The sequence below is a fragment of the Anopheles nili genome, chromosome 2 (assembly GCF_943737925.1).
Source record: "Anopheles nili chromosome 2, idAnoNiliSN_F5_01, whole genome shotgun sequence".
NCBI classification, from domain to species: Eukaryota; Metazoa; Arthropoda; class Insecta; order Diptera; family Culicidae; genus Anopheles; species Anopheles nili.
In genome coordinates this window covers 56,387,650-56,413,785 of record NC_071291.1, presented here as the reverse complement: position 1 = coordinate 56,413,785, position 26,136 = coordinate 56,387,650, and the positions used below count along the sequence as shown (strand labels likewise).

The window sequence follows — 26,136 nt, the reverse complement described above, 5'->3', positions numbered from 1 at the left end:
TGCGACATCAATATTTAATTTAATGGTTGCATTAATTTCAACAACATAATACTGTATGTTATTGCAACAGTTGAAACAGTTGCTGTTGAAAGAAAACACTCGTACGTTGTACCAAGAACTAAAGTAAACTACAGCAATATGGCACTTGAGCGCTCCGCGCCATAATCACAAGCAACATGTGTTTAACGGAATTAACATCATTCATGTTATGCTGATTTTACGTGAAATAATTAGCCACCGCCTGCATTGGATTAGGGCAGCCGGCGGAAACGACCCGACGAGTGCACATGGCCGCTTTGCTTTGCGCCATTTTTTTTTGTTTTTTCATCCTCCATCTCCCCTGTAAGTTAGTGATGAGTACGAAACGTAGTAGGCGAGAGAAGTAGAGAGAAAAAAAAAAGGAAATAGAAAAACATCAGCCACACACCAACACACGGCGAAGCCTGCTTCGTCGGCACAGACGGTGTCGTGTCCGTGCGCTCGACGGCCACCCCTTCGAACAGCTGGCGTGGCTGGAAGCAAATGGTTTGATTTGATTTTGACGGTTTTCCGTTTTGTGCCGCCGCTTTTCGCAGCTGTGCGCTGTTTTTGTTTTTCCCTTTTACGCCGCTCTCCACACACAGCACCGCTTCCCAGAGCGCAGTTCCCAACCACCCACTCGGCGCCCGTTTGGTCTAGTTTTTCCGCGCGGGCTTCACGCGGGCTCGCACTCCAGCTTCAGCCGAAACTGCCGAAAACAATCGGTCCCCTTTTGGGTGGCCCCGCGCGCGCGCGCCCGACCCCGCTTTCCGTTCATTTCCATCGATGGCGAAACGTGTCGATGACAGTTTTTCTAATTGGAAAAAGGGGTTGAATGTCAATTTAATCGTTTGACCAACCGAACCGGTTTTCGGTCGCCTGTTCGTGCGGGAAGAAAATGCCGTGGAATACAAACACAGCCGGCTGCGCTAGAGAGAGATAGAGCGATGGGAAAATGAGGAAAATCAAGAGAGAGAGAGAAAACAAGCAAACGAAAGCAAAGCGTTTGCGATGCAACTGGAGGCAGAAGCAAACGAAAACGTTTGTCTACAGGAAAAAAGGGGGTTGGCTTCGCGTGGGGATTGAGGGCCGAAAATATAACGACGGTGAATGAAAAATGGTGAGCCAGCGCACGGGTGGAAAATCGCACACAAATGTTGAGCCCCGGCCGGGCTCCACTCCCGGTCGGGCGTCAGCCGGCGGCGCACTGTGGCAGACGTGACGCGTCATTATGGCGCAACCAAAATGGAAAATGTGTTGCATTAATCAATCACGGGTGGGTCGGGGGAGAGGGGAAGAACACATTCCCGAGAGAAGAAGCGAGGGTGGGCTGTGTTAGAACAACACCTGGTGTTGATAACGCAGTGGGAAAGCTGCCAGTAAATGATGTTGTCTAAATTTCCTCTTCTCCAGGACGTCCGGGCGAGCATCGATTAGAAAAAGGATATTACGCTTAAGTTGTTCTATTCTTTTTGGTTCATTTCACACATTGGCATTCTTGTATAATGTTCATGGGTAAAATAACTATTGCTGATAAATGTTAGATCATCTTTTAGCCTTGGGAATTTACCAAAATAAAGAATTATTAAAATAGTAAATTATTACCTCTCATTGAACATTTTTATTAAGACATGTTAGACATGCATTTTTAGCAGAATTTTTCATCGTATTCGATTATTGTCGACGAGCTTACCCGTCATAAAATTTACATTCAAGGCTTATGACTGAAAAGGACAACTATCTACGAATAATCCAAAGGCTGATCTTTCTAAGAATAATCAGCCAAATTGAACCAACGTTAAAAAAATTGGCTCATAATTATCATTAAAAAAATGAAATCAACTCTTATGAATTAATTGGTACATGACAGATAAATAGTGATATTAAATTGTTCTAACTTTTTGCTTACCTGTATTACTGCCGTATTATAATTTCATATAACAAATGTTACTCACTCAATAAGTTTCAAGATTTTCTCCCACACTTGACTGATTTTGAACTAAATCTAATCACTTTATCTTTGCACCTTCCACAGATGGCGTTGGACGGAAAAGCAATCAAGGAAGAAATACCCGACAAGGACACTTACGAGACCAGTGCCCGTAAACTGAAAGGTAATTTTAAATGAGATTACTTTCAATTCGAGAAAAATTTCGCTTATGAACCACCATCGCATCAGCAATCCGATAAAAGTGCGGAAGATTTTTTTTGCTTCATTTTTTCACCGAAATCCACATTTTATGGAGGTGTAATTTTTCAAACTGGTAAAATATGCAGATCATGGATCGGCTGCCTTCAGACAACCGCGACCACGCTCCATCTCCATCAGGATCGATTCGAGCTCGGAAATATATATTCCCTTCACTTCATCCTAATTACAAATCAGGTGCTAAATTGTGTTTACACTGCCGCAAACACCGACCGCCTCATTACGCCGGGTGACCTTTTCTGTCACTCCTTGCGAAAACGGATCGCCTCCCTCAGAGCGCTTATCAATTCGTTTGCAGTTGGGTGCGGTGTTTGCGCTCACTCACTCGCCCCACCCCGGAAGATGGGTGGGAAAACTTTGGCGTTTTTCCCGCACACGGGCACGTGTTGCGAAGATACCGGGTCCCGGGGTTTTCCGAGCGCTGGCATGTCTACAGTTCTGCAGGTGCCGTTTCGCAGTGACGGGATTACGGCGACAGGAAGGGCTAACGAATACGTGCCCAATCCGTGCTGGGACGAGGACGTATTTAGCGACGGCTCGCTTCGTGGGTGGATGGGACGAAGAAAAACGCCTTCTCGTGGTGTCCTTGCGCGCAGGATCTTAGCACGCGCGCTCCCGCGAGGGATTTGTTGATTTGCCGCAATAAACGACGCGCTCGGTGGGGCACTTTCAGCAAAAATCTATCTCAGGATATATCCTTGCACACCCGGCCGGGCGGCACCGGGCGGGTTGTCCTGATTTTCCATGGCACCAAGGAAAATCTCGCCGAGCGTGCGGCTGATTTGATAAAGAAAGAATTATATGTGCTTTCGTTCGTTTTACTTCTCCCGCTGCCGGGGTGAGTGCGGCTCGGGTTCACGCAGGACGCGGACTTACTTTATCGCCTTTTTCCCAGGACTCGAGCGCGGGCTTCTTGCGCTTGGGGGTGGGAAAACGAGAAAAAAAAAAGAGCAAGCGTGTGCGGGAAGTGTGGTCACGTCTTTGTGGTCGCGAAAAGGGTCCCGGCACCGGCGTGGCAGGGTGCTGATAGGCGTCCCGATGAGGCGTCGAGGCACCCGGAAGGATTCCATGAATCAGCAAATGTTTGCAAATTGGTAATCATGTCTGCCACCCGCTCGTGTTGTGGGCATGAGAAGAAACGAGAAAGGTTTATAGGGGACGGAATTGAATTCGTGTCTTTTACTCGTCCCGGAGTGCCGGAGCGCTTTTCCCGGCTGCTCAGGTGCCGGCAAAGGACGCGTGCGAATGGGGTCGGGATCGGCAGCAAAAAAAGGACGACTATCGCACTGGGTGCACGATTCAGATCCCGACAGTTTGCCTGCCTGCGAAGACGAACGATGAATGAGTGCTGGTTGTTGGGAAAAATGGGGTTTTCCCTCCCGAATCCGTTGGATTACGGAACCCACGAGGCACTGGGGGACGGGGGACGGAGCGTTTCCATTATTTACCCGGAAAGGCACGCGGGCAGCTGACCACTGCAAAAGGACCAACATCACTCGGTCGGAGGTGTTGGTGAGATTAAGCAACACGACACGCTCGCTCACGGGGCCACCAAATTACGGGAAAAGCGATGGAAAACTCCACCACGCGGACGTGGGAAGATTCGTGCCGGAGCCGCGTGGAAAATCAACAACGATCCTGCCACTTGCTGGCGGTCCGCCGGGCGAAAGCTCATTTGCATATCACCGATGGTACGCGGAACCACTTTTGCGGTGCAGCACACACTTTCGTGGCAGTAATCCGGTTGAGGTGGGCAGATGAGTAGATGTGCATTGATACGTTTCTGGGGCAGGATGTTTTACGTAACTAGCGAGAAATAGGTCTATAAAAATTTTTGCATCATGTTCAAAAACGCTGGTTGTTTTGTACCTTTATGAGGTACCAAATAATAATCGTATGAAGAGAATAAATTAGAGAGAATGGTTAGCGTCTTTGAACTAAACTTTATTTGCTATAATTTATGAAGTGTCTTATAGATATTGTTTCCCTCTCAAATCCAGAAACAAGACAACCTATTTGCTAACTAGTTATTACTTATTTTGCTAAAAATTGGACATCGATGTAAAGAAGATTATATGATTTAGCAATTGATCTTCATAAATCGTACACATATGCTACCTTTTATATAATTATACCCTATATATAAACCCAAACTCTAATACAATTAAACATTAATGGCCTAAACGTATACTGTTTTGTAAAGAACCTCTCTTAAAAGCTATAATAAAAAGATAAGTATTAGCTTTGATTAACTTATCTCCCACTGTATTTTTTTCTAATCTAACACTTCAATGATTGTTATTTGCTAAAAAAACCCATAATTCGTAAAATAAGGTTTCAAAAATTTCAATTAACGAAAATTACAACAATTTATTATGATTTTCATGCATTCACGCATCTACAATCAAACGCACTTTTCAATCAGCACCTCCAACGGCACCGTTATGCGTGCCGTTCCCGCGCCGATCGATTGACGCTTTTCCCACGATTTTCCAACGTAAACAAAACTATTTATGCAAATCGAGCGCCACCTCCGCCTGGGACGGGCGATGATGGCGAAATGGTAATTACGCTAAGTGTTCGACGGTTTGCCGTTTCGCGGGATGGATTTGATTGATCCATCGCGAACGCACGGCGCGCGCGGTTTTCCATCGGCTAGGACTCTCGCGTGGACTTGGCCAGGATAACGGATTTGGGCGATGATAAATCAACAACGCGCTGGCAAGGACCTATCGTCCGTCACGCTACGCTAGGTGAGCGTCGAAGCTGCCGAAGCATCACGGTCGGCTATCCTTGCGGACGTTTCCGGGTTTGTTGGGTGGAAAAATCCAATACCACGGTGAACGCTGTGGCGCTGTGCTGCGGTACGTGCGATAATGCTAAGACGAAGAATTGCAGCGTCAGCACGAACCGGGTCAAATTACATTGATGGGGGCGTTGTCCATTCCCGTGCGCTTGATTGGAGGTCATTTGGACGCTTCGCTGGAAACACCTTGCCTCCTTCCCAGGGGTGATATAAAACCCAATATAATTCATTGCTGCTCAGCTTCGGTTGATTGACGAATGGTTGTATGTGCTAACATGACGTATTTATGATAAGTTTTTTCAATCAAATTCAGTGGATAAATCTTCCTATATGTAGTACTTTATTTTCAACAAATTTTATTATCTATTACAAATCTTTTTATTATTGGATTTTAATGTCCTTTTGAGTGCTATGCTTCATATTAGATCCTTTTTTTTAACAAGTTCGTGAGTAAAAGCTCATGTAAAATGTAATACTTTCCACAGTATCCAGGCCACACTGTGCTTAAATAGGCACACAAAAAAGCCTTCTCAACTTGTTGAACAACGCGAGCGAGTGAACGTCAAGACCTCAGGTCCTCAAGACACCGGTTATGGCGCTCGTTTTGTCCCAGTGTAAGAATTTAAGATAGTGCGGTTTTTGTTCGCTTAATGTAGTGCCGCAAATAAAACTAGCTGAAACACCAAACCAAATGGGGGTGGGAGGGGGTGAAAAAAAAAACGCAACAGTCCGCCCGCGCCGGGCGATAGTGCCCATGTTTATGGTTCCGGGTCCTGCCGGGTGGCAGCACCACCGATGGCATTTGTGTTCATTTCACACGCTTGTTTGTCTACGTTTCTTCACGTGCGAATGGTGCGACGGTGCCGCAATCCGTCTGTTGGTTGGGAGTGCCTGAAAGTGGGACTAAGCGTGGGTGAGAGAGAGAGAGAGAGAGAGAGAGAGAGAAAGAGCGACTGCCGGAAAAAAAAGCCCGCAAGGAGCTCGGGAAAAACAAGCACAGCAAAAGGGGTCGCAAAAGGACGCCACGCTCTCCTCCTTGTGTTAGTGGCTAGCGATGGGGGTGGAAAAGGACAGGACGAAAATAGGACTCACTCTCGCCCGCCCTCCCCCCCCCCTCCACCCCACCACCCCGAAAAGGATGGGAAACACGACGGCCGGTGTTGTGTGCATCCATCTGCAAAATCATCCTCGCATTCTTTCGTTCGCCCCCTTGAACCAACCCGGTCGGTGGTGGCGTCCGGACGCGTTGGTGTTTGGGTGGGTGGGTGAGGTGGAAAAAGGGCCCGTGTTTCCGTTTGTCGGATGGTAAATTAAGCCACAGGACACCGCGTGGTTCCCTCCATGCGGGTACGGGTTTCGGAGCAACGGAGCAACAACGTTTAAGGAGGAATGCAAAAGCGACGGAAAATCGCCCTCCGGTGTGCGAACACGGCCAGCTGAAGCCTGTTCCCGCACTGTGGGGTGGAGGGGGGGGAGAGCAAAGGGAGTGGAGTGTTGACGTGGAGAGAAGGAGAGAAGGAGGTAGAAAAAAAAAACAACAACGGCGGGAAAACGTAATCAAACCCGAGCCAGGAGTCGGCGGTCGGTGGTCGGAAAAACGGCTGAGCTTTTCCCGCGAACGGAGGGCTGGGATAAACAATCACGCAGCGGGAGTTTGGAGCTTGGAGCGAGGTGAGAAAGATGGAGCGATTTTTATTGCCACATTTTGATGCTATCGATGAATTTTCCCACCGGCACCCGGGCATGGGCTTCGGGGGTTTTCCACGCGTTCGCCTGCCGGAAGGACGTTTCGCGCGCGCGAGCCCTCTTTTGCGATAAGTCCCTTCCAGCCCACGGCCGGTCCGATCCGAGATAGGATTTTTCTTCAACGCCTCGGGCCCGGGCCATTGTGTGTGTGTGTGTGTGGGAGGGGGTGGGTTGGTTTTCCGCGGGCGCTTTTCTGCTTTGTTTATCCACCTGTTCAATTGGGCGGAAATCGAACCGCGCGTACCTTCGGGGAAACCAACCGATCGGAAATTAGCAAAAGTTTTATGGAGTTTCTTTTCGTGCGTCGAGCAAACAAATGGAAACGAATGAACCAAAAACACCGAAAAAGAAAAGAAGTAAAACAAAACAACCACCCCACTGGTGAAGTGTATATTTCAATTTCGGCGCATCGCTCTTCCGCTCGGCTTCGCGAACTGAAATTGAACGCACGCACTGGAGCTGGAAGTATAAACATTGTGCATTAAAACAGCATTAAATGGAAAATAAACTGCTCCCGCCCAGGTTTGGGGGGGGCTTTTTTTTCTGTTTTAATTTCTGTTATTTTAAAATCTTCCGCTGCAACGGCCTTGCCGCAGCCTTTTTCCCGAGCTAGGCGATTCGGCCCGGGACGCACCGGGACGCACTTTTCCGACCGGCCGAGCCCACCCATTCGCTTCACTGACCACATCGTTTTTCCAGCTGTTACGGAGTGCCACCGCGCCAGCGCGCCCTCGGGAAAACAGCTCTAGGTGGGTGACAATTCCCAAAATAAACCTCTCGAACCCGTGCAGCAGGCGACTGCGACATGTGGCGATGTTTTTGTACAATTTATATGAAATAGAAAAATAAATATTTTAACGCACCACCATTTTAACGGCTGCCCTTTTTGGGCGGTGTGCATCGGTGCGAATGTGCGCCAAATAGTTTCCGCGTTCGGCAAAAACACAAAGCGCAGGATGTGCGGCTGATGGTTGCAGTGGTGGGAAATTTTCCCGATCGCTGCACTTTCTCCCGGTGCGGCATCTTCAATGCCAGCGGCTGTGGATGGGCAGCAAATGTGCGAGCTTTATTGCTGTGCAGGCCGTTTTGTGGGAAACTCGAGCTATTTAAATTTGTGGGTGGTGATGCGTTAATTTATGCTTACAATTAATGTTTAGATTGTATAAGTTCTGCAAATTTCTCATATTCCGTGGCAATTAAGCATAGTAAATGCACTTATTAATGGTCATTGTTGAATTTTATTCTTGTTTACTTGATCCAGTTATTGTATTTTCACATTAACTGCATTGCATTCGATTTGCATGCCCTTTGTGCTTTGTTTGAGTTTGTGCGCATTGAATTGACAATTTTATTGTTCTTTTAAAAAACACATTAAGGTATTTAACTAGGATGAAGAACACTGTGTCCAGCTAAGCATTTAATTGCTGGCTGAAGCGTTAAGCAAATCATATTTGGTATGACTTTTTTAACAGTTCAATGCTCTGTTGAAGAGAAAAAATAGAAATGAACATCATATGGAAGTTTTATTTTTATGTATTTTTTGCAATCAGTATACAAACAAGCTTATGGCAAAGCTTTGCTTGAAATGATGAACATTTGAAGTATGCAGAAAAGGAATGATAGAAAATAACAGAGTTTTAGTTGATGAGCATTCCTTCCGACAATTTCATACAAACCTTATTCATGGTGTCCTTTTTTGGGTTATTTATTTTCATGGTTATTTTATTGAGGGAAGGAATTTATTTACAGCCAATTTACAAGCACATTTTAATTTTTGAATAAATGCATAAAGCAAGAAAAGAATGTAATGTTGAATGAATCGTATCATATTGATTTTTCGTGAAGAATTATCAAAACTGGTTTGCAATAAAAAAAAATCAAAAATCAATTGTTTGTAGTGATACTTTATGATTAGTTTTCAAGTTTCATGTCATAAAAAAGCATTTAAATTAATGTTTTTCAATTATTCAAATAGCAGCATGTTTTAACAAATTGTATTCAAGCTAATAAATAATACAAACGTGAATCAAAATAATAAATTATGTTGAATTGTTACATTGCTCATTCTAACATATTCTAGCATATTAATATGCCATAGCTGGCTTCTAAATATACCAAACACGTTTTTTCAGCGACAATGTAACCAATTTTCTTTTTTCGAAGCCAACAAATCTGACCAGTGGCATAGACCGGTGCTGAATCTGTTGGAACAAATCTGCATTACGTCGTTGCCAGACGACGGTTAAAAATTAAAGTGCACCAGCTGCTGCAGCACCAGCACCAGCAGTCACTCGCACCGGTCGGTCGTCGATAATGACAGAAGCCGTGTTGAGCCGTGAAACCGGACCGAAAAGGCACCCACCATCCAACCCAGCTTGGCCAGCTTGGCTCCGGACATTAACCGGAAGCGGTATCTCGGCTGCAGAAGAAACCATGCGGCTTTCGGCCACAGCACGGCTGCCACTGACAAACGCCAAGTGTGCGCCTCCATCGCCTTCTGTTCCTTCGCGTGCGCTCGAAGGACTTCCAAACGCCATCACCAGCAGATGGCCCCGGGCACGAAGCGAGAGAACCCACATACCGCGAGAGTGTGTGCGAGTGTTTGCGTCTACGCTCACACCCCGAGCCCGGTGGTGGAAAAGTAATAGAAAACAGAACTCGAACCCGTAATGAAATGCGCGCGCCTGGTGGATGTCGGTGCGAAGGGTGTTTTGGCGCCAGCAGGTACTGCTCCACCAGACAACCCTCCACAAGGGTGGCTAAGAAGTGATTAACCCTCACGGGCGCGCGCGGAAAACCACTTCTCTCATGCCTCTTTTCGAAGACGCGCCGGTCAATATGGCGTTCGGTCATATCGGGCCACCCAACTCCGCCAAAAACCCGGTCGGATTTCGTCTTCATTATTACACCGGCCCAAGACCCGGTCCCTTTTACCACGTTCGATTCCACTCGGCGACTCGGTTGGGCACTCACGCGACCTTTCCAGCCATTTTCGGACCGGACCCGGCACCGGGACCCGAAGGATCTGCCATCTGCAGCGGACGGGTTCTAGTGTGCGTGAATGAATACACTTCACTGCCAGCCGCAGCCGATGCCGACCGTCGAAGCTTTCGCACGGTCGTGCACCATTCTTCGGGACATGGCACCGGCAGCTGGCACCACGTGCTCTCGCCGGCCTTGCCCGGGCCGATTTTCCGTTTCCTGTGAGCCATTTTGTGCGCTCCCACTCCCGGTGCTGGTTCCGCTTTTCGGGCGCGGACACTGTCACTGACATGCCGGTCCGGCAGCGCACAATGCCAATTTATAATGATTTGTGAAGAATACTTTTTTCTTCTTCTTCTTCCTCTTCTTCTTCTTCTTGAAGGAGATGGTTTTCGCTTCTCCTTTCGGGGGTCGCACAAACTTGGCGCTGTCAAATGAAAGGATTTAGCGAGCGACTGTGTCCTGTAAAAGCCGTTGCGTTTGAAGCGCTTTTTTCGGTTAGTAGTGGAAAAGGATATCTAATTACTGAAGCGTTTCCCGTTAACTGTACGACACTGATTTGCGGCATCACCCCGGGCGTGGGATTGGACTGCATAATAGGCCCAAAAATAGCCGGAGAAGGTCGCATAAAAATAGGCGAGCCCACAGCCCCAAAACGATGTTGTACAACACACAAACACACCTCCAGGATAAGGCAGAAGCGATGACAATGCTCTCGGACTGTGCTAAAATAGCCACAAGCACCTGGGCACGTCCACCAGGCGTTGCACAATCGCACCGGACGGGATCGGGGATGGAGCTATTTACGGTGCGCGATCCCGAACATGTGAGGTGCACGATGCAATGCTCAACGTGATTTTATATAAGCCAGTGCTTATGTAAAACCAGCAGCCATCGTAATTAATACCACCAATTGAATCTATTTGCGTGTTTGCATTTCGTCACGGAGAAATATTGAAATGTATTATTACGCTTTGCTTGTAAGGATCAATAGCATATTCGAGCTGCTCGAACTGCTCGAAGTGCTCGAAGTGCTCGATTCTTATCGCTCCAGCTAAAAGCGCCTCAAATCGCACGCTCCCCCATCCAGAGGGGAGAATATAAACGACTTTCTGATATTTATGCCGGCAGCAAAGGAATTTGTCTCCGATCTTCGATGCCCCGACGACGTCCAGATTAAGGGTCGGAAATAAATCCCTGTCGGGTGAGATCTGTCATCTCGGATCAAGAATGCCAGTGCCGGGTGGAGGACGGATCGCCCGCCAACACCGATCATCGGCCCCCGTTCGGTACCGCCCGGATCGAATGTGCGATATCGCATATGGTTAAATCTGCAAAACAAATGTAAACTGCCATAAATTGCCGCATTAGAACGCCCGAACGCGCCTGGGCCTGGGGCCGTTCGTTCGTTCCCAGGAGGATACGGATGATATCATGCAAATAGGCGGAAGTCGTAATCTGTCTTCGTACCCGCGTGGCGTTCGATGGTTGCCGCCCACGTTGCGAATACGTCTGCATATGTCCCATGTTTGTCTTCACTAATCCTCGTCCTCGCTGGGTGGTTGGGTTGGAAAATGGGAGCTTCGACGAGCCGTAGACAAAGCGTGAATTTATCGGTGGAAGAACCGATTCTATCACAGCAATCGTCACAATCGTGGCTGTTTGCGAATGCCAGACGGGGTGGCAGATATTCCTCGCAGATGCAGCGATGTTCAGGCGGTTTTTTTTATCAGTCATGCAATTTTATTATGACGCAATTTTACGAAATTTGTTCTCAATTTATTTCAATTTACGTCAAATATTGCTTTTTTAATAAAACTTTTCCAGCACATTCTTTTCCTGCTCTTTTGAAGGTCTTTAAAACAATAAATAATTGACCTTTTTACGGCTAGCACATTGGATATTTCGAGATGTATCCCAAATATCCGGAATTTTACATCCCTTCGCCTATTTCAGAACCTCGCTGTTGCTCGCTCCCGACTGTGGAAAAAACCCCCAAGTATGGGAGGAAAACGCCCGCAAGAGATAAGACGGCGTGGAGGCTATTGAAGGCGAAGTTTTTGTTTTGATAAAAATTGGTATAAACAATAGCAAGTGCCGACCCCAAACGGCCCATCCAACTTCCGCAACGCTTCTCACAGTGCTGTGAAGACGTTCGTTTTTTTTCTCCAAAACTCCAATGGCCCAATGGCGCGAACCGATGGTCCGATCAATAGCGCTGTCTGCGGTCGACACGCAAAGTAGCTTCCGGGCACGCGGGCGCACCGAAAAACAATATCCGCTTCCGGATACGGCAGGCTGGTTTTCGCTTTAACGCTATTATCCTGCCCGGCCTTGTAAGCGCGCTTTTGCGGAGGCTTTATTTTGTTTGAATTTTTAAAGAAACGCACGTGGTCAATTTTCCGACGCTTTTCTCGATAATACGCGAGCGCGTGCTGTGTTTCGCAACGTTCTAAGAACTCGTCGCCCGGAGTTTGAAGTTGTGATGTGGGTTTTGACGTGCCAGGAAAATAAAAAGCACCAAGTTGCTTTTTTTTGCACCGAATCTCAAGCGGCTGGAAAAGGCAACACAAAATGTTACAAAAAAAAAGCTACAAAAAATACGACACTGGTTGGCTGCTTTGGTGCCAAAAATACCTCAATTTAACCTCAATTTAGAAATCTCCACCCGTCCGGTGTCATTACGGTGTGTTTCGATCGCTTCGGCAGAAGATGGAAGCCCGCTTTTTGCTCCGACCGTTATCCTGCACCGGACAGCTCGGCTTCGTTCTAACCGTGCTGCCTCGCGCCGGCTGTGTGTTCGTTTGCGTCTGCGGTTCCCTCAGACCATCCGTGGAGTTCGTTTCCCCGGTTTCGGAACACCGGGACACACGTGTCAGTCGGAATGTTTGCCACCAGCAACACACACACACGGCGCTTCGGTTTCGTCCTGACAGACCTGCCGGAACACACCGAACACAAGGAACCCCACATGCAGCGTGCGCACCGATTGCTGTTGATGCTTTCATCTCCAAAGCTGCCCACTTTCAGCAGCACCACGAGGCGAAGGAGTCTCCCTGGTAGTGGCTCAACACACCCGGCATCAATTCCTGCCCCGTTCGCACCTTCCGGTCGTGTGGGACCGGCTGCCCGAGACAGGCGAGACCCATATTTATAATGAGACTGACCGCACGATACCAGAGCCGGAAATATCGTAAATAAATATTTTGCAGGCCGAAATGTTTGTGACGCGTCCGCTGCGGGAGCGGGCAGCTTTTGTTGTAGGCGGTGGTTTGCATGGGCCTAACCGATGCCAGCCCCCTGATGTGCATTCGATGGTGTGGTGCGCTATTTTTTGCTTCCTTCTCGAATGTCAGGACGGGGTTTTTTTTTTGTTATTGCTGCGTACTGTTGGCTGTTGTGTATGGCTAGCGTGTCCTTTGGAGAGGGCTCGATTGTTGGCCCCGGGCGCCTGGAGTTATGCAATTCACACGTGTAGGTGAAACATATCGATGAGTGTTCCATTTGTGTTATGGTGGCGCAATCGAATTGAACCGAATGTTTGTCGGGTGGATGGAAATAGATCATGTTTTCGGGTTGCTCCGTTTACCTGGTACTACAGTGGAGTCAACCCTCTTCCTAAACGTGTATAGTATATTAAAAAACAAAGGCTTAAGAAAACATTTGCCCTTTTGCTGATTCGCATTGTGAAAAATTTAGTAAAATGTTCCCTCAACAAACTCGCGGTTCTTTTGTTTTTAATTTACACAAAAATATTTTCTCGTCAAACACCCAGCCACTTCGCGAGTGAATGGATTCGATTGTGCAATAAAAACGAGCGCCTGTTTTGCGTTTTATTCTCACACCGAGCAAAGTTGTCTTTGGCAGCATAAACACAGCATTAAAATGCCGCTCGCGGTTGTGTGTTGATTGGCAACGGCACCAAATAATAGGGAACTGCGGGCACTTGCGAGCGTCTGCCACTCGCGTCGTTGTCGTGTGGAAATATTTGTCCCCTTTCGGGCGGCTATTTAACAAAAGAAACCCCCCACCCGAAACAAAGAAGAACGCACTTTATATTATCATTAAATATATTTATGTTTGTGTTTGTATTTGGATACCTGTTAATACCGCCAATCGGCGAGGTCCGATTGTGTGTTTCTATTTCAATTTAACGTTTTATAACCCACTGTGCACGGTGAGTTGAGTGAGCCTATCTATTTGAACAACGTTTGTCAAATATTGATAACATGCATCGGTACACTTTTAGCAGTTTCACGTGAGTAAATATTTGCCGGGGTTTGCAGCATACCTTGCGAGGGGTGATGGTTTTGAACGTTTGCATACACTAATGAGTGTTATTAATGAGCTGAATCATTGGTAAAATGCAATGTTGAGTGCATAATGTACATTCTGTAAAATTTCAAATAATTTTATTGATTTTTTGCTTATACAAATGATGTTACTTCGCATTATGAGTAATTACAAAAGATTACTGCAACTGAATTGTTAAGGGAATTGATATGTCAATGATGATTTTGCTGACAAAGGATGACATTACTTAGGAAAATTATCTTTGTATTCTAGATTCCAAGTTAAAATCAAGAGTAGCTTTCATAAATTAGTAACAGTCTGTTGAATATTGACATAAAATGCCATTACTTCTGATAATTTCCTCGTTGTGTTTAAACATTAAGTAAAAAAAACAATGGAAACAGTTTTATAAAATAAATAGATGACATTAAAGAAGTATTATAGCATAACCTTTTTGTCAAATAAATAAGTTTTGATCAAAAGAATTGCACATTATGACATTCTGCATTACAAGCTTTGTTAAAAAACCCTAATTCAAACAAAGATTTCGTTTTAAAACATTTGCTTTAACAGCATTTGGTTGCTTAAACTGCAGGACTTGTTTGGCCACCAAATTCATCCATTCATCATTTTGTTTGCCATTTGATGTTTAACACTGTGTACTGCCGGCCTCTGACCCCTCACTGCTAACTGCTCTCCATCGTCGCTCAACGCCGCCCAGGCAGCTCGCGTTCAGATAAGAACTAAAATAAATCCACCAACCCATGCAACCGTAAATCTCGCCGAACGATCGCTCGCCCATTTTTACGACCGCATTGGCTCGCGCCTGCAGCTCGTGATTGAACTGGATTTTATCATCAATCCGTACGCCACTCGCCGCTGACCAGACGCTTTCAAATTAGAAAATTATCACCACGTGCAAAGCATGTGCCGGGAGGCTAAATATGGACAAAAACCAACCCCCGTGGGTGGGTGGGTGGGTTTTGTAATTTTATTTCTGTCCAGCCATGCCAGCATCTTCACCATCTGTTTCCGATGTGGTGGCGGCCGTGTCCCTTTTCCCTGGACAATGTTTCCCGGAGCGTCCCCAACCGAACCGGGATGGGCTCGACTGTGCCACGTTGGGCGCACCCATTCCGATGGTTGTGTCATTGTGAATGGTTTTGAAATGGTTCGAACGGTGGGTGTGTGTGTGTGTCTGTTCTCGTTTTTTATTCATCCCGCTCGAGCTGCAGCCACGGCAATCTGCGGCGTGCCTTCAGGCTCCGATAGATCAACAGCAGACGCGCATCGTGACCATGAAGCGGTGTGCCAGCTGCAGCGCTGACGATGGCGCCATTTTGCTCGCCGGCATTACATCGGTACCCGAATGGTGACGGTTTAGGGTGTGTGTGTGTGAGTGTGTGTGTGCGGGAAAAGCCTGGAAACGCCGGAACCGTTGGCACCTGTCACTGGCAAGCCGTTTCCAATTGATTAAATCGACAAATGGTTGAATTAAACAGCGCTCGCCAGCCACGTCAGTGATGAGTTTTCCAAACCCAGAATGTGCGTCGACATTCGCCTGATTCGGAACGGGGATTGGTGAAATGGATCGAAAGTGATCCCAAAAGCCGGTGTCGTCACTGTCGCCCGGGATGCGGTTCGTTTGCGATTCGATTAAGAGCCCCATCGATGGCGTGCGTGGTGCGTGTACCTTTCGGAAGTGCAGCGCTGTTTGCACCGTCAAATGCAAGGATTAAATTCCGATCGTTTTTAACCGGCTGCTGGGTGCATCGATAACATGCGTTAGAGAGACGGAATGACAAAAAAACACACACACACCACGTTCCATCGCTTTCAACAATAAATCTGGCGATTTTTATTCCCTCACGCAAGCGAAAATAAAACCACAACCGTATGAAGCGCCGGAAATGGAACGTAACAAAACTCGCAAAGGACTCAACTACATCAGCGGCAGTTGAGTAGAGTGTCCCCAACCACTTTCGTACGTGGTAAACGCTCGAGGGTTATGCGAGGGAAGGACACAACAATCGGACATCGCCGTACGGATCACCGATTTCAGCCATCATCGCTCGAGCTCCGTGGCCAGGTTGCAGTTGCGAGTTTTCACATCGAAGCATTTTCCCATTTTCACGTTCCCTTACTCTCCGGGGGGAGATGTTCGTCCTTTCGTTGCGGGCAAGATTTGTGGTAGTTTGTAGCCTTCGTACCGTGGGGTGGCTATCGTCAGATTTCAACAGTTTGCTTTCCACTCACTGTGGGTGAAGATGTCTTTGAAATTTGGTCAAAAAGTGCAATCAAGTGCCTCAATTCTATCCGATGTTAATTAAAGATATATTGAAAACATGGACCTGTCAATGAATCAATTGATAAAACATTTACTAAATAAAATTGTTATGCATAATATAAATTGAAACATTCTCAAAATGATCGTTTTAAAAAGCTTAATACTGGCTCATAAGGCATTAAATGAAGCTTGTTTTAGCTATCGATCAACCCCTCATTTATTTCCAACTTAAAGAAAAACTCCATTTTGACCTCTCGCAAGGAACCGAGTTGGCTCACTGTGCCGTTGGAATAAAGGACACACCTCGCGCTTGCCAAAAGCGCGTCAGGCCATGACAACGAGCCTGCCACTACTGCACGGTACGTAATAGGTTGAAGTGTCATGTTCAGCGTGTGTTGCATCGTGTACGATGCACTTGTTCGATTTTTTCCGCCATCTCTTTGCACCCGAAATCGGACCATTTTCTCTCCCCACCACGGTATCCTTTTCCTCCAATCAAACCACCCTTTGGGGACACGAAACGTGCGTTCGGTGGGCTCAATCACGGGATAAAAGGATCCCATTGCCGGCGGGTGCAGCTCGAGATGGCACCGTGCGCGATTCAGCGATCAATTGTGCATCGAGCGCGTTGTCGCGAACGCATTGTCGTGTCCTTTTTTGGCGCGGATTCAAGATACCGGCCGGATGTGTGTGTGTGTGTGTGTCGGTACCTGCCGGTATCGGATCGGTATGGTAACCTGTGGGAGACCAAAACAAAAAAAAGAACATCGACTCAATTCCGATCATATCGAGCGCGATTGCGTTGAAGATAGTCCGATGAGAGAACGGCGTTCGTACTGGCATGGAGATATGGTGCTGAGTTGAGCTGGATGGCCGTTTTTTTTGCGGTCGTGGTCCCGATTGTCAACTGCAAGTGCATCGTTCAAACGATGTTTGTTCGGCGCGCTGGAGTGCAGTGCACGTCGAGTGTCGATTTTATTCAAAAGCGTCTGATCATGTCGCTTTAGATGCATTGTTAGCGAGGAAAACGATACAAATCGTTCTGTGCGATGAAATGGAATCTGTGTTTCGTCAATCGTAGCTTGGTGTTTTGTGGGGTTTTTTTTTCTTAGCAGTGTGCAGGATATAGGGCTTAAAAGCTATTTTTCTACTTTTTACATAGATTTTATTTTTTCTTAAATAAACGTCTGAATCACTATTCTTACTCTATTGGAGTCTATTAGAGACTATACATATTGGATGTATCTAACTTTTAGGCTAATTGTCACATCTAATATGTAACTGAACTTTAAACAAACTTTACAAACATTAAATATAAACCTGTTTGATTATTTAAAAACAAACTTATTTATTTAAAAAAAATCGAAATAATGGTACGACATTTTTAATGAAAATTAATTAAACCACCCGAAGTACGATTAAAAAGCATTAAAGTGGATATTGTTCTATCTTCCTGCTACCTGCATACCAGCTTTGAGGAGGAAAAAAAAGGACGTTTCTATTCGCTAGCAGCCACATCCACGCCGGCAGGTTCAGGTGACAGCGCTCAGCTGTTTTTCTGCCACACTTTCATTACACGGCCCGTTACGGCCGGTTGCCTTGTTGCAAGCGCCCACCCCACCCGAGGGAGAGTGAAATTATCCATTCATGGAAAGTTTTTGGTTATGACAGTTTTGTAATTAGTTGCAAAACTGATTGGTTGACTGGGTGAGCGCCCGATTTAACGTGTGCCGTGTGGTCTCGCCAGCCAACCAGCGAGGGAAGCCAGGGTACGGCCCAATACCTGACGCTCGAGTAGATCGCTTGAAGAACAAAAAAAAAAAAAGAATCAAGCCCCAGCTTGCACCCACAGGAGTGCAGATGAAGTGCAAAAATAGTGGTCCCCGCCATGGCTCCCTGGGGTTGTGCAGGAAAAACTACCATAGTTGGGGACGCGAGAGATGAATGAAGGCTTCATTTGCTTCGCCGTCTGCCTGCGCGAGTGTGAGTGTGCTTGACACCGGACCGTCCGGACGCGCCCGGAGAGACGAGAAGGTCGTGTCCGTGTAAGGCGTGTTCTCGGAGGTGCACCCATGCACCTGCACCATGCAGCGACCGGGTTTGTTCGGGTTTGCGGCACCATGCGCCTCCATCGGGGGGTAGATTTTCAACCAAAACGCTCTCAAGCCACGCAAAGAAGTGACGACTCGGGCACGCTGGCGTACAATTAAGCGTCGCTCCACGTTTCGGCTGCACCGTGAACCGATTTTGATTGAAATTTCAATTAATTTCTTTCTTTCCTGGTAGTGAACGTGTGCTCCAACACACACACCCACACACGCTTCTAGGATGGGGAAGCGTAACCCCAGGTAGCCAGGTTCCCAGAGGACGGCACCACAGGAACGACGCCACGTCACAAGCATTGACTGATTTTTCTGTCCCGATTTCCGATTTTCCCCCCCGGCCCAGTACAGCTCACTGATTTCACGTTTTCTTCTGTTTCTCTTCGCTTTCTCTATCACCGCTGGTCTCGAACTGAATCAACGCCTCGCGCAAATGGCAGGCAAGGAACAATGCCGCACACCGGACTCACCGGAAGGAGCCCGAGTTGTGGCACCGCGCTCACCCATCTCGCCCCACATCTCGCAGCATCACAGCACGCTGGTACCGCCGAGGTCGGCCTCGTCACAAGTCAATCGCCACGGGAGCTCGTCGCCAACCGGCACTGTCAATGGCAGCGGTGGCAGTCTCGGCAGCCTGACGCCACCCCCAGCCATTACGCCTGCGTCGGCGGCGGCTGTGGCCGCGGCTGCTGCTGCCGCCGCCGCTCAGCAGGACACCGCCAAGCTGCTGAAGATACGCCGCTTTCTGGGTGCGCTCGTGCAGTTTGGGCAGGACGCGAACGTCGACACCGGGGATCGGGTGCGCTCGTTGGTGCTGTCCCTGGCGGTAAGTGGCCGTACGAGTGGTGGTTGAGGTGGTGATAATTATCAACTAACTAGGATCGGTTGCGATGGAGTGTGTTTTCTTCTTTTTATTTTGCAAATTCATAATCTGTCTTTGAAGATGGTAATGGAAGATTTGAATTAACGATCATTCAAAGAAGGAGTAGGCTGTGGTTTTGAAATTATCGCTTCAACAATGAAAGCTCAAACAATTCATCAATGCATTTAACTACAAAAACGAGACAATACCCTAAATATGCACACAACAGATGTTTCAACAACATTTTTTAGATTATTAAATGTTTTTTGTCGCAACAGTTTAAGTTCACTTCATGTTTTTTTTAAATTTATTTTGTTGCTTAGTTTTTCCGTTTTCTAAGCTTACTAGACGATTTTTGTTACATATGAAAACTAAAACTAAATTATTACATTAACAATCATCTAGTTGGCTACTGAAAAAATCTTCATTTGCCTTTAGCAGAGAGTTTCGAGCACAAAAATAAGCATTATTATTTAGAACACCTGTTGCTTCGTTTGGAGCTGGTGAATGTAACCTTTTTGACAATAATGTTTTTATTTGAAGTTACAAACAACATGCATTTGACTGTAAAACGGGATAATGTGTGCCATATCAGTTAACCAGTATACTCACTTCTTGTAAAAGCTCACTTCTTATAAAGCATCCTTCGTAAATGTTTATCAATTATTTTATTAACATACTTAAAACCGACTTTAAAATATTTGTAAACCTTCTTATCGCAGTGTTTTCAGTTTTCATAGCTGTTGTAAGGCATCACACATTTCTATTAATATTCCAATGCATCATAACTATAGATATATTGTATTGCAAAATAGAAACAATCCCCAAAACAGTGTCGTATATCCTTAATGGATGCCTTATATCACTCTGCAAATAAAATATCGCTCCACAATCAAAATTAAAAAAACAATCACCTACATTTCCACTACATCGACTCTGATCTCAACTCCTTTTTATTTCGCTCTCCCTCCCTGCAGAGCGGTGCCATCACGGTGGACGAGTTCCAGCTGGCGGTGCAGGAAGCGACCAATTTCCCGTTGCGCACCAACGTCGTCCCGTTCCTGAAATCGCACGTTCCCGTACTGCAGCGTGAGATCAACATCCTGGCGCGGTCTAACAAGCAGGTGGGTCGTCTCTTCCCGAGGACATCGTCATACATAATCGCTCGCCCTGAGGCAACCGCAGCGGATGGAATTTGTGCAGGCAAAATGTTTCCCCATTTCCCTTCGCGGAAAATGTGCTTGTGTCGGTGGGGGTGGGAAGGAGGAGAAGGAAAACAAAGGTCCACCCAAACGCGCACGCCATGAAAAATGTAGCCTTCGTAAATAGGGGCGAATTATCACCAATCTGCCGACCGCTCGTGGGAACTATTACGCTCACCAACGTTCTGGTCGGTTCCGTTGGGTTTTGCTCCACGCTTTCCACCACACGGAAATGCGAAAATATGATTGACAGGGAGGGAGGCGTGTGGGAAAACGAAAACAAGCACCGAATGCCCGGAAGAAATTCGCCCATCGCAGGATCGCCAAGGGTGTGCGTGTGTGTGTGTGTGTGGGGAGACAACGAAAAAAAACGATGGAAAATCTCCTTTTTTCCCACTAAACGTTTACCGGTGTTTGAGGGCGTTTGGTTGGGAAAACCTCCGATCCACGCACCCCCTCAGGGGCCACCCTTGGAGGGGGTGGATTGTGTCGAGGGGTAGCCACCCCCATGGACCACCCCTCCATGGAGCCCCTCCACTGGGGACGGATTTTAGCCACGAGCACACGACTGCCAATGCCGTGTGATCCGACCATACGCGCCGCGAGCGTCTTCCCGCGTGTGTGTGTATGTATGCACGCACGCGTACGTGTGTGTGTGGGTGTGTGGTTTTCCCAGCCCGCGAAGAAAGAACGCCCAAAACCGCAGGCGAACGCGAGCAGGGAATGTTCGAAGAATTTCACTTGCGTTTCACCCGCGCTGCCGATGCCTGGGGAGAGGAAAAAAAAAGGAAAAATGCACGAGCAGTTAGAAAACACTGTTTCCGATTTTAATCTTTTCGAAAAACAAATTTCGGTGTATTCCGTGCAGCTGTGACACGCTCGTTTTATCTTCCCCGGGTTGCACGGCGAATTTGTTTCCCTTCTTCTCGGGGGCTTTCGGGCGAATGTTTCCAGTCGCTTTTTTTTTTTACTTTCTCGCACCCCCTCGTGTTCCTGGGCGTGAAATCGGGATGGAGGATGAAGGAGCGTTTTCTCGTACCTTCATCCCTCCCAGAGTTCCCGAACACCACACCCCCACAGCTGTTCAAAACGGACGCACGGTTATGCCGAAGAACGATTGCTTTGGGGCTTTTTATTTTTTTTCATTCTTTCATTTCGTGAATCGCTCCACCAGCTTTGGCGAGGAGCTTAGTCTGTTTTGTCGACAACGACGACGAGGTTCCGGCAGCAGGATTTTGTGTGAACGCGAGCAGGATTTACTCGCGGTGGCATGCATTCATCGGGCGCGAGTTGCCGTGAGAACCGATCCAGTACGCAACCATTTAAGGATATTAGTGGGAGTTTTTTTTTGCGAGATGATACGCTCATAAAGGAAGCGGAGAGTTCTGTTCTCAACGTTGCTTTAAATGGCATCTTTTTAATTCTGTTCCATTCGTTAACCGAACTCACAAAGCCTCCAAAATTTCGAACACAAACACCCAAAAATCGATCACAAATTACACCAACCGGGTTTTTGGTTTAATAAATTTAAACCATACATCCACCAGCGTGCACTCATGTGTACGGAGCTGCACGTGCGCTTGGTATAACCGATGTAAAAAAAACCCAAAACCGGTCCAAAATGTAGGCAAAGTTTCTCAACACCAAAGTGTTATGGCCAGGACCAATGAGCTGGTAATGTGGGGTGGTACTTTTTTTTGTCTTCCCTTGGCTTGCTTGATTTTTTTTGCTAAAATCCAACGCCTACTCTCTCACTTCACTGCTGGCCTGTTCGATGTTCGGCTTCATCGAGCTCGAGCAGCAGATCGGCCAAGCTGGTGGCAAAAGTTCCATCCTACCCGTCCCAAGCTCGGAAAGCCTGTCCGAAGGAGCTTTGACAGCACTTCATCATTACGGTAGCAGCAGCTGGCGCCACCATTCACTTCCGATATGATGTTGGCTCAGCCGGTCCCGGGAGCGAAATTGACGGGGTAGCAACATCCGCTACTGGTAACCGCTCAGGGGCTCAGTGGCAGCAGAGCGCGCACCAGAAGTGCTGTGCTGTTTGATTCTGCCGTTGTTATGAAGGATGTACGCAAGCTGGCAAATAGAATTGTGCCGCTCACGCAAAAGCGGGTTCGTTCTTGCACTGATTGGAGATGAATTCTTATACGGTGAAGGAAATGGGTGCTTTATAGGGCGTTTTTGTATGGATAAACATTTAATGAAATATTTTTTTAGGACAAATTTTGGTCACAAAATCTACGGGTATCCTTTACAGGGGGTTCTGACATTTTTGGGAAACTTTTTAAAGCCTAATGTAAGCCGGCTGGAGCTACAAAATCTAAATACTACTTGCGGGCAGATTAAACACCGTATTATTCAACATCCTTAAGGTGATGTAAAAACTAAACCTTCATTATGCTCCCAATTCCAGACCTCCGCTCAATACGTCCGATCGAACGAGGGCAGCGTCATGGAGTACGTTCAGAACCTTGCCGAAACGGCTGAGATATTCCTGCCCCACGAGGGGGCCTTTTCGTCCTCGGTGACAGCAGCCGCAGCAGCAGCCGCCGCAGCTGCTGCAGCAGCTGTTGCAAGCGGTGCCACAGCCGGCACTGCAGGTGCAACCGTAAACGGATTAGGACTGAAACGACGAGCTTCTGACAAGTGAGTGAAGTCTGCTGTCTTTTGCATGATCCTCGCTGATCGCACCTGATGTTAGATCATCCCTAATGTCTCCTTCATTCATTTTCCGCAGCTTGTACGACACACATTCATCCGGACCACCGGAGTGGGGTGATTATGTTCTACCGCCCACGAAGCGTCCACATCCGTCGCTCTTACTCGCTTCCGGTGCGTCACAGCTCTACCCGACCCATCCGGCGCTGTTCGATTATCAAAATGGCGGCCTACACCCACATTCCGACGGCTTGGTAAGTATGGCTCAGTTTCGCAAGGGAATCCTTTTGGTTTGGCACTAATGGCATCCTTTCTTACGCTTAGCATTCCATCCATCGGGACGATCGAGATTTGAGAGCCGGCTCGACGGATTCACACCGACCACCAAGAATCCCACCGGGTGGTGGTAGTGGTGGGGGTGGCAGCAGTGGCGGTGGTGGTAGCGGAAACGGAACCAGCCTGAGTGGAGCCTCGATGCCGGGAGCTAGTGGCGAAGAGGAGTGGAAAAACATTCACACGATGCTTACGTGCATTTCGGCGATGGTTGAGAAGACGAAGCGCGCCATCGCGATCCTGCAGCAGCGTGGTATTGATAATAGTCACGCACGGGACCATCAGGACACTTCGATGGCGGACATTAAGCGACAGACGGAGGAGAAGATATCCGAGTTTCGGCGTACTGCTGAGGAATCTGTCAATCAGGTAAGTGACAGCTCATTTTGACACATCTGGTTGAGTGTACTAACGCGATTTGGGCGCAGGTTAAACGTCAAGCCGTGATGGAGATCCAACGGGCCGTAGCCGCTGCCGAGGCCAGGACGATCGAAATGATCGCACAAGAGCGACTGAAGATGGAGAAGATGTACACGGACATCCATCGTACCGGTGCGGACGACACCGAGTCACCGATGACGAGCGGTAGCCAAAACGTAAGCGAAGTTCCCGTGCACCTGCGGCACCTACGAATATAGCCAGTGATGTTTGCCCCTTTCAGGCGTGCTGGAACTGCGGACGGAAGGCGAACGAAACGTGCTCCGGGTGCAATCTGGCTCGGTACTGCGGCTCCTTCTGCCAGCACAAGGACTGGGATCAACACCACCAGGTAGGAACAGGATTCGGATCACCCCTCGGCTTTGAACGCATGAAAATCATCTCCTTGCTTTTTTCGCCGCAGGTTTGTGGCACATCACGCGCAGAGAACAGCTTCCAGAAGCACACGCAAAGCTCACGCACCTCGATAGCGTCCCGTTCGACCACGCCTCAGCAGCAGCCGCAGCAGCAGAGCAACAGTACAGCGAACGGTACGGCTTCGGTCGCAAAATGACGGACTAAACCGCTGAAACCTAAGAAGAAGTATCTGTGCTAGTCAAATTACCGTAGTGCGCGAAAGCGTTTGGGAGATTTGGATTCGAAATGCAGCATGGCACGAGGAATGGCGACTTCCTGCACTGGCTCGCGCAATTCGAGAACCGGTGGAGACAATTCCATCACTGATTATGACGAAGAATTCGGCTGAGATCTTAGTGGCGCGAAGGCGATGGGCGTTTATTGTTTATGGCGTATATAAAGTTAGCTTAATGCCTAAGTTCAACAAAGTGCAATAAACCATGAGTTTCTGTTCGTACGACACGATAGGCGGAGGACGAGTACGGCTCGAATAGAGAGCAGCCAAACGTAGAAACCATTACTAAATCCCAAAGTAGATGTTGACCAAAATAAATATTAAACCTAGACGTAGCTGTCGTACGGGGAAAGGCGAATCGAGAACATCACGAGCGGAAGGCACCACTGAAAGGGCGTAGTTACACTTACTTAATCAGCAGTAGCATTTAACCAAGCAAACCCGATCCCTCTGAACGCACCCGCACATCTCTGCACCACTGATCGTTTTTTGTGTATGCACTACCCTTTGCAGTATGTATCTAAGTCTAAATTCCACGTGAACAAACCACGGATATCAGCTTAAAAATGCTGTTATCATGCTCCCGCGGAAAACCACCACGGTCAAGATAAGTATTCGGAATAATTTATCGGCACAATACAGGCTAGTGTAGGATATTATTATAACGTCGGTAACCATATGGGAATCGTAGAATCTTGCGCGTGCTTTATTCAAAACGTCTTCGTGAGCCCACCAAATAAGCGACACGTGTTTGTTCGTTCAATTGATTGCAATATTAATTCTTTCAAATAATGCAATTAATAGGCAAGCTTCGTGATGCGATTAAGGCAACATTTTCTGTGCTCATGAGAAATTGTTGATTTCGTTTACTTCCTTTACTTTCGGTCAGAAAGGAGTACCTTTATCAGTGTTCAGATGTGAGTCTTTCGTTGGATTTTAGAATTACCCGTCTATCAAGAAGTACACCGTGGAGAGTGACTTTTGTAGATATGTAACTGTTGACTAATTTATTGAGATCTGTTTTATAGCTTAATTAATGCCTTTTGTGCTGTAGGAATATTATTTCATCTCTCGTTGTTTTCAATTCTCCGTCTGCATTGATTTGAAGAAGAAATAAATAAAACCTCCTCTAGATCTGACGTACGATCCTATGTATTGAGTAACGAAACATTAGCTTAAGCATTATTACTTTACGCGTAGTAGGACACAAGCACGTGATTTAATCACTTAGCAGCGTTTCTCGGAAAAGGCAAATTATTTCCCTTTTTTCGACTACACGGTATGTTGTACTTTGGTAGGACAAGATGGCGATAGAAGCATTATTAGCATCCCGCCAACACAAAGGTAGTGCGGGCTAATACATAAACCAATGATTATTGTACATAGCTTCTTTCTGTACAACTAATTGCAAACTCTTTATCACTTCGAGTCGTACGTACGATGTAAAACTAAAAAAAATAATGAAGAAATAAACCAAAACTGTATTTGTAAAATGAGCACACAAATTAGAGATTATTTCATGAGTAAAATAATTTGTATTCTGTCTTAATCAAATATTTTTAAAAC

The 26,136-nt window shown here is 47.0% G+C and overlaps 1 protein-coding gene across 1 annotated transcript; it reads left to right on the top strand.

Annotated features, from left to right (window-relative positions):
• Positions 1 to 2,053: 2,053 nt before the first annotated feature.
• On the top strand, positions 2,054 to 24,499 carry LOC128731787 (protein CBFA2T2). Its single transcript, XM_053824928.1, has 9 exons — positions 2,054 to 2,132; positions 18,884 to 19,269; positions 20,283 to 20,429; positions 22,924 to 23,156; positions 23,248 to 23,422; positions 23,493 to 23,870; positions 23,930 to 24,097; positions 24,163 to 24,270; positions 24,343 to 24,499. Exons 1-9 carry the CDS (start codon positions 2,054 to 2,056, stop codon positions 24,490 to 24,492), a joined length of 1,824 nt encoding a protein of 607 aa, XP_053680903.1. The 3' UTR covers positions 24,493 to 24,499.
• Positions 24,500 to 26,136: the final 1,637 nt, after the last annotated feature.